This window comes from Zea mays, chromosome 2, assembly GCF_902167145.1.
Source record: "Zea mays cultivar B73 chromosome 2, Zm-B73-REFERENCE-NAM-5.0, whole genome shotgun sequence".
NCBI lineage: Eukaryota > Viridiplantae > Streptophyta > Magnoliopsida > Poales > Poaceae > Zea > Zea mays.
In genome coordinates this window covers 183,509,986-183,519,194 of record NC_050097.1, presented here as the reverse complement: position 1 = coordinate 183,519,194, position 9,209 = coordinate 183,509,986, and the positions used below count along the sequence as shown (strand labels likewise).

The 9,209-nt window shown below is 43.3% G+C and overlaps 1 protein-coding gene across 1 annotated transcript; it reads right to left on the bottom strand.

Annotated features, from left to right (window-relative positions):
* Positions 1 to 466: 466 nt before the first annotated feature.
* Positions 467 to 5,739, bottom strand: LOC100284042 (uncharacterized). The gene is made up of 5 exons (NM_001156940.2): positions 5,300 to 5,739; positions 4,857 to 5,199; positions 4,663 to 4,731; positions 2,055 to 2,193; positions 467 to 931 (listed from the first exon to the last, which is right to left on the bottom strand). Exons 1-5 carry the CDS (start codon positions 5,370 to 5,372, stop codon positions 905 to 907), a joined length of 651 nt encoding a protein of 216 aa, NP_001150412.1. The 5' UTR covers positions 5,373 to 5,739; the 3' UTR covers positions 467 to 904.
* Positions 5,740 to 9,209: the final 3,470 nt, after the last annotated feature.

Here is a 9,209-nt window from a genome sequence, read left to right as displayed (position 1 = left end):
TTTATTTAAAAAATATGATATTCAACTAAGTTTAAACTAAACAATGTATATGTACTATTGTTCATAATTTGCTTGTGATATAATTTTTATCAACTATAAATCCATCGATAAAACAAATTAATATTTATTATGATGCTATGTTCCAAATCAAGTAAGTATCCGAATGTATATCCGAATTTGAACTATCCATTTTGTATGCGTATCCGATAGTATTCGCATTTGAATTAAAATATGGTAAATAGTAACATTCGTATTCGTTTCCATGCGTATCCGATCTAAATCCATCCCTAGCCTACGGTGAGAATCAACGGACCAACAAATAAAATCTGCAGACTGCAGGTCTCGCAAGTACAGGAAGTTAAAACGAGTCGATGGCTCAAGCAGGCAGAGAACTGCTGTGGAGTGTGGAGTGATCTTCTATGTTTTCACACGGAAATCCAGCGTAGCCTGCACATCGTTCTGCACGTTTCAAGTTTCAAGATCGAACTCAATATTATCTCAAGTCTTTGCTTGGCAACATCTAACTGAATTATGAAACAGCAGTCAAGCTATCATCAGCATCGCCCATTCACACATGGGAATGTTTCCAGCCAGTGCATATGTTAAAACACACACACACAACCCGATAAAGTTACATCGACAGAATCATCAGCGCTCTAGCATTTCCCGACTTATCCCGCCACCAGCAGCTGATCATGCGCGCGCTGCAGCGGGGGAGGGGACTGACTGACCTACTCATCACACTAAATGTCTAAGCTGCAGGAAACGTCCCCAGAATACACAGAAGAATGATAAGTTAAGCAAGTTTTGTCCTACAATTGGCTTGGCTCTTCTCTCGCAGTGTACATCTCAATATGCATCAGTAATGAGGAGCAGACGCCATATCGATCTCCTTTGCCAGAATTTATCTCTTGCGCCTCTTTGATTCGATCTGCAAAGCATACCTTATTCTCTTTAGATTCATACGAAGAAGTAACCCGTCGAAACAATGCATTCTAATGTACCAAGAAATGCAAAGGGAAAAGGCTAGCAGAGGTTAAAAGGCTGAAATCTAGACCTTGCACTGCGGCAAGCATGATTATACCACTGGTTTCGCCATGCCGTGACTTATTGTTACCAGAACTTCACTGATTAGCTGTAGTTTTCAGCATGGTTCGAATGGCAAGGCTTCATATATCTCTATATGGTATGTTTCATGTTGCCCTTAAGGTACTTCCAACCAAAACAATACTGATTGCGGACCAAAGAATGCATGTTTCAGATATCTGAAGAGATGATTGGAAATCAAGGTTTAAGGCTTGCTTTGCCAATCATAGATTAATGACCAAGAACAGCATATGTGAGATCTTAGGCAGCAATGTAACTAATATTCTACAGAGGCAGCGTAGACATTCTTGAGAGCACAAAAATCCAATTAGCTAAAAATGGTAATATACACCCCCAAAATAAATCAATTTCTAGAGTTATTCTAAGTCGTTTTTTCTTCAGTTTGACCGAACTTACAGAAAATAGATACACCATGAAATATATATTTCCATAGCGTACTTGCTGTCATATATGTTGGTACTCTTCTTTATAAAGTAGGCTAAACTTAAAATTGTTTGACTTAGGATAACTCTAGGAGTTGATTTAATTTGTGCAAGAGGGAGTAACTTCAACTCGTCACCTTTGAAATTTGCTAAAAAAACACCATACTGAATGAAGATTAGTACAGATGTTGCACTAAATAATTATGAGATAGTATTGATCAGTGCAAGGTGAAAGAAAAATCAACAACCTGGCATCAAAGAGCTAATTGCAGCAAACATAGACAACAAGCAAGGATGAGCATTTGTAATCGGCAGCTCAAAACTAAGCACTGATCATAATATAATTTGGGAATGGGAATGCAGGCAAAACTACCAATTCTGAAAACATGTCAATTGAAAATCAGATCTTGTTATAGGATTTAGCCTAAAAGATCATCTCAAAACAGAAATAAGAAACTATATGCAAACAGAAGATTAATAAACAATTTATGCAGTCATGTCATGTGATAAAGAGAAACACGCTACCTTAGAATCAGAGTTTGGTGAAACTGGGTATGAATTTGAGGGTCTCTTTGCACCATTTTTTTCAGCACAATCCGAGCACATGTAATGATCTATCTTTTTGGCTTGCTCAATGGTCATTCCCATACAAGACGGATGGAACCTACAAGCGTTAAAAGTTGGATATTAAAAAATGGTAATAAAGAAGAACAATAACAGCATACAAATAACAGAAACATAATTACATTGTTAACAATTTAAATAAACATTTCATGTAGAATATAGAAAAAAACAGGATTATATGTACAAGTCATATCGATAGCACCAGGATGTAGAGGAAATAGTGGTTAGCAAAAATAAGATGATATTGGATACAAACAATAAAAAAATACTCTTATGTATAAATGAAACTCTCAAGGAACCGTTTCAGCAGAAAGCCAACGGAAAAGACGAGCATCATAACTATACCATCATGCAGCCCTTTGATCATAATGTAGAACACACGACATAGATTTATCATGTGAAAAAATCCAGAGATAGCATACTCCATGATGAGTTATTTGGAACCATGATATCGCCAACACCGGGCTTCTGAAAATTAGTATCCCGAACAGAGCAATTGGAATTGTAGTATTATAATCCGTTGAACTTCGGAATTGTAGTATCTGAGTCAGTTTTAGCCCAGTAATCCTTATTGTTATGGCAGTCCGTTTCTTGCAACGGATCCACGGGCGCAAAATCTCCAGAGCGCGAGAGTTTAGGTGGTCGAATATGTCTTCCACCACCTCTCTTGAAGTGCTAGTACATTTACCATCCGTGTTGCAACGCGGTGCCAGATGCTCGAGCTTGTGCATCCTCTGAAGCTGCATCTTCTCGGCATCCTTCTTAGAGATTCTGTCGACATTATCCACGCCTAGTGTTCTCGTGTTCTCCAGACCCTGGAGCTCCAAGACGGCTTTACTATTTTTTCCGTTGCAATATACCTTGGCAATGCTTCGATCTTAGTCAGTAATCTAAGGTCGCTGGGCATCCTCTAAAGCGATGAGCATTCGAGCACATTTAGCTCTTTCAGATTTCTCATGGTGCACATTTAGCTCTTTCAGTACCGCACGCCGCCCTGCAGGAGCTTCAGGTGGTCGAGGTCACGGAGGCAGTCGGCGACCGCGCCCACGGACTGGAGGAGGTCGGCGCGGGCACGGAGCGCCTGGATGTAGGCAGGGTCCAGAGCCAGCGAGCGGTTGCAGTCCGCGATGGCGTCGGCCGGACGGCTACCGGCCTGGAACGCGGCGGCGAACGGGTGCGGCAGCACGCCGCGCCGCGCCTCCAGGATCTTGGTGAAATGGCGCACGGCCTCGGCAGGGAGGCCGGCGTCCAGCGCCGCCATGGCAGCCGCGCGGCGCCGGAGCAGGAGCTTCACGTGCGCCAGGAGCTGAGACACGGCCTCCGACTTGGATGTTTTGCCGGACGGGACGGAGGGAGCCGCGGCAGCGGTGGCGGACGACGACGAGAAGCTGTCGCTCCTGCACGGCCGTCGGCTCGGACGTCCACACGTCGAGCGCCGCCGCCGCTCCTGCACGGTCGTGGAGAACTCTCGCGCTCTGGAGATTTTGCGCTCGTGGATCCGTTGCAAGAAACGAACTGTCGTAACAATAAGGATTACTGGGCTAAAACCGACTCAGATACTACAATTCCGAAGTTCAACGGATTATAATACTACAATTCCAATTGCTCTGTTCGGGATACTAATTTTCAGAAGCCCGGTGTTGGCGATATCACGGTTCCAAATAACTCCTCCATGATGTCCAAATGTTCTCTTAAGCAATCATATTCTTTTTTTTAGGCAATAGCAATCATATTCATGTAGATGAAACATCTTAAAAGCTGCTTTGTATATAGAAAAAGAATGAAATGTCAGATCATGCAAATCCTAGAAACAATGGTTTGCACCATCTGTTTTAAATTCTAATCCAATTCTATATTAATTTCATAGTATTCCAGGGGAATTGCATGTACCACAATCAGGTCCATATAACTAGATAGCTGCTTGTCAAGCAAGAAAAGCCAATGTGCAACAGGTATACTAAAACAGACAAATGCTACAAAAAATTGCAGAAAACCAGTCCTTTCTTTGATGATATGTGTTTAAATAGCCCTTGAAAATATATATATATATATATATATATATATATATATATATATATATATATAAAGACTGTGTAAGCAATACTAGTCAGTATTGAATACCATATATATCTTGTATAAGGACCAAGCAAACACAGGAGCATAAGGCTCAAGAAACCTCATGCTCATCCATCAATGTTTAGTCTTAATCCTGACCAAAGTAGATACTCCAGATGTTTAATGCTTTGCCCCTCAGTCACAAGGAAACTAAATAAACGCAAGATAAACTAGTTAGTTCATTCCGCATGACAAAGTAGACATAGAGCCAGAGAGCAGAAAAATACAACATCTCCACAAAAGGCGGAACATATAACCACCACATATGCACCATTTCAAGACATGCATTGTTGAGAGAGGGGGATGTGGAGCTATTTCACAGTGATTTACAAAATATATCCCTTTCAAAGCATGCATTATTGGGAGAAAATGTGAAATTTTTACAGGATTTTACCAGTCCTTGCAGCCTTCACACTGCACCATGAGGTCGTCTGGGTTGTACGGCATCTCACACTTGCAATACCTTCACATACAAACGATGCCATAAGACAAGCAATCCCACATTACATCAGAAGCAAAGAGACAATACGAACTAATGAGCACCACATGACAAAAAGAAAAGGCTAAAGAAAAGGAAGAGCTCGTTACACGGCGACACGGTCGGGGGTGAATGCACCGGTGGCGGCCTTGTAGTCAAATCGGCAGTAGAAGTCCTCCGGGCCGACGTTGTCGAGCTTGGTGTAGCTCTTGAAGGAGTGAACGATGCACTTGCCCTCAATGGTGTGCGCGCTCTGCGTGTCCAAGTGGTCGGAGAGGAAGAGCTCCTTGGAGCCGTGGAACGGGCGGCGGCCGCCCTTGGCCTCCTCCGGGCGGTAGTACCAGCGCACCCTCACCCGCACGCCGCCGCGCCCGTCCGACTCCATCCGCTCCACCCGCGCCACGTACGGCGGCTTGTCCGTGTCCGCCGGCCGCATCAGCACGCAGTCCCCCACTTCACGGTTCACGCACAGCAGCCAGAGCCGTCAAAGCTCAAACCTTAGACCAGAGCACGCGACGGCGTCGACCAAGAGCACGGCCGGGCAAGGGCTTACCTCGGACCACCTTGTTGGTGCCCTTGATGGTGTAGGCGTCGACGTCCCGCTTCCCTTGCTTTGTCTTCGCCATGGCGTAGAGGCTGGATTGCGAGCGAACCCTAGCAGTGCGAGTGTGCAGCAAGAGGGGGGGCTGGGGGATGGCCGCGGTTGTCCGTTCCGACGGAGCAGCTGCAGGGAGACTGAGGGAGGGGGCTAGGGGTAATTTGGTAGTTTCTACGCGATTAGAGTGACGGGGCGTTTGAATCCAAGTGGCGAGCGGCTGCTCTCTGCCGTCCGATGGAGGCTGCTGCTGGTTTGGACGGCGAACTTGATGGCTTCGCTTTGCCTTGCCGTTGACACCACAGAGGGCTAGAATGTTCGGTGCCTCCTGCGTGGGCTGTGAGAGCGAACCCATGAAGATACTTTTTTAATCTCTTGGTCGTTATCTTCGAGAATTTGATTGATGGGTGTTGGGTGGCATCCTTTTTCTGCGCCGAAATGTCGGTGAATAGTTTTGGCTGCTCGCGGCAGCTTTTAAGCTGCGGCGACTGCAGCAGGTTGCCGTATTCTCTTCCAATACTCTAAAATTTAAGGTTTATTCGAAAATAACTGTCATTTTAATTTTATCTCTTAACAAAACATAGAGATGCATTCATAGTCGAGATTGTCAAAATAAAAATATCCCCTCCATCCTAAAACAAGTATTCATCTTGTATTTCGAGGAATTAAAGAAATTTAACTTTAACCAAGTATAGATAAAAAAATACTAATACTTGTGGTATTAGATTACTCGCATCATATATTTTTATAGTACATTCTATTTTTATAACATTCCTAATCCTTTCTTTACGTCAAGCATTTCACTTGAGCAAGTATATTCAAGTATTTACTTTACTAGATTTTTCAATGCTAGTATAATATTGGAACTTGGGGTGCAAATCTTTGGTCAATAGATAAAATACACTTCTAGGCGCAAGGGGTAAAGTTGGGCTTGTTATTAGTTTTAATTTGTTATTAGTTTTAATTTGTGTAATTGTTGGGACAAAGGCGAACACGCCACCCTTCGCTCGACGACTTCGTCCCTGCCTTGCGCAGGCGAAGGCTGGATCCACAAAAACCCGCTAGGACAGGCCAAGGGCGCTACCGGATGAAGGCCGGTTCGACCCCCTTCGCTCTCACGTGACAAGACGAAGGCCCCGTCGAAGTCTACGGGACCTCCCACTCCCTCGCCACAGAGAGAGGCCTATGTGCGGTTCGGCCCACAGAGTTGGGCCCCGCATGGGCATGTGCGATTAGGGTCGTGTCTGTAATAAAGTTTATCGTAATGACTGTCTGTAACCTCCTCTCGTGGGAATATTTCGGGGATAAACCAGGTACTCGAGGGTCTAAAATGTCTTTGACAGGGACAAGTGGCCCCTCGAGTACCTATAAATACCCCTGTATTGTGCCCATGTACAGGGAGATGAACAAGGTTTTTGACATCTGTGTTAAGCTTTGCAAACTCTCTCCCTAAATTCCCGTTGGATCAACCTGTCGTGAAGGGCAGGTTCCAACAACAATAAAATTAAAAACGCAATTCACTCTCCCTCTCGGGCATCTTTGATCTATTTAGTTTGGATCTCAAAGGGGGAGTGAGAAGTCCCGTAGTTTGGGAATTGTAGAGACTCGCATTGGATCATGTCATTGTCAAGTGGGTTAGTAGAATTTATGGACCCAAATTTCCCTACCCATGTTAGGTAACTAGACTTAGTATCTTGCAAAGTTAGTTGGCATATAATTCCTTTCATTCCTATATTTGCATGTGCACGTTAAAATTATTGTTTACCATACACATGGTTGACCCTATTGAGGGGCAAGGGAGCAGTCGCCCTAGCCCCCGAAGATATTGGCCCCAGCCCCAAGTATCAAGTATGCACTAAGTATATCACATACCATATAACTTAGGTTGAGAAACAAATCGGTGTAGATCTAAGAAATAAATCGATGTCATCGTGCCATCGTTGGTCAATGTCCTAATTCCGCGTCGTCATGTGTTGTAGTGTTCACCATCATGAGCGTGTTCATCAAGAGACTCAACCAATTCATCCATCTTTTGACATAGGGTACGTGATATAAGCTAGTTACATTACATGGTCTCACGTCACATGACCTAAAGTTCCTCAATTTCCTAACACAGGGTTCGTGATTCACCTAGCATCGCATGAGCGGTTCACGAAGACATTATGCATGGTGGGTGTCCTGATCTCGAGAATCGGATTTCTTGGAGAGCCAGAGCTCAAAGCTACTGCTTTAATATAGGTTCTAAAGTCTAAATTTTATCCCAAATTCTTGTCTTACCCAACACCAAGTGATATCAAGTGTAAAATATCATAATAATCTTTTCAACTTGATATCAAGTGCAAGAAAGTGTTTATGACTATGATTTACATTTGTCATGTTATAAACATTAAAGTACATGCATTTGGTCGAGAGACTAATCAAGCTGAAGAGAAGTCACAAAATGTTGAGTGATCTTTGGTGGAAGAAAGATATGAAGAAAAGAATTGGACATTGATCAAGTTGGTTTTCAATGTAATGTGACTTGGAGATATTCTGATAGGGTGAAGACGACAAGGAAAGGGCTTCGAGGGACCAAGTGAAGGTGAAGGTCAAGTAGATGGCTTATGGATCTATGGCTAGGATGAAGAAGAGAGTATATGTTGGGTCATTCCAGCATTTGGATATGTTCTTGATGATCATACCATCATATTAGAACTCATTTGAGTAGCAGAATTGCTAATGCTGCCTCCAACAAAGCATGTATATGGTCGTGCAAACAATATTTTGCACTATAGAGTGCACTATGCATAGAGTGGAGATTGAAATAGAAGGTGGGATATAGAGTATTCTGGAGATGGTCTAAGAATTGGAAATTGGAGTTCCAAGAGTCAGTTGCAGGAAAAGGCTAAAGAAAAGGTGCAATCTAATGTGAGGTTGGGTTATGACCAATGGGATGGCTTAAAATATTTGGATGGACTCAAGTAACATATTTCTAAGTCATAGAAGTACCAAAGAGAAGAGCCAAGTGAACCTAAGGAAGTTGTGCCAAAATAGGACAAGGTCTGACTGCTAAGTGTGCACCGGACCAAAGTTGTAGAGAAGTTGTTTTTATGCACATATGGCTTTGGCACACCAGACCAAGTACGTAGAAAGGTTGTTTTTACGACTCAAGCAGATGGTGCACCGGGCCAGATTTTGGTGTGCACCGGACCAACAATAATGTCCAATAGTTGCATGGTTTAGCACAACGGTCTGCTGACGTGGCGAGGTCCGGTGGAGCACCGGACGATCCAATAAGTGCTAACAATCTAACAACTTTACAGAACGGTCACTGACATGGCAGGCACAATCAGATGTTCGCCGTGTACCGAACTTGTAATAATGGTTGGTTTGATGAGACCAGAAAGTACATAATTTGGACAACGGCTAGTTTGGGGCTATAGCCCCCTTCCATGGTTGTAAGGAGATGTCCAAGTACCTAGCATTGTTGTAACTCATTCCTAGCAAGTTGATAGTGCCTCTAAACTTCTCTTAGTGAGAGATAGTACTTAGTGCGAGATTATGTGTTACAAAGCAAATAGAGAAGCTAGAGGAGTGAGCTTTGAGTTGAAGTGCTTCTTGAAGAAGCCAACAGAGTTTACAAATAGCAAAGCAACCTTGACCAATTGTGTCGAGCTTCGGGCATTGGTTGTATTTTATGCATGCATATGATGTCCTGGGAGAACCCATGTAGATGCTCTTTGTCTGTCTCAGTTGCATTCCTCTTTGAGTTCACGCAAAAAAAGTCAACCACTGAAACTAGTTGTAACCATCACAACTAGTTTGTCATATGCACATCATCCAAACTTTCAAACAAGACTATTATTCGTCATATCTAACAAATCACACA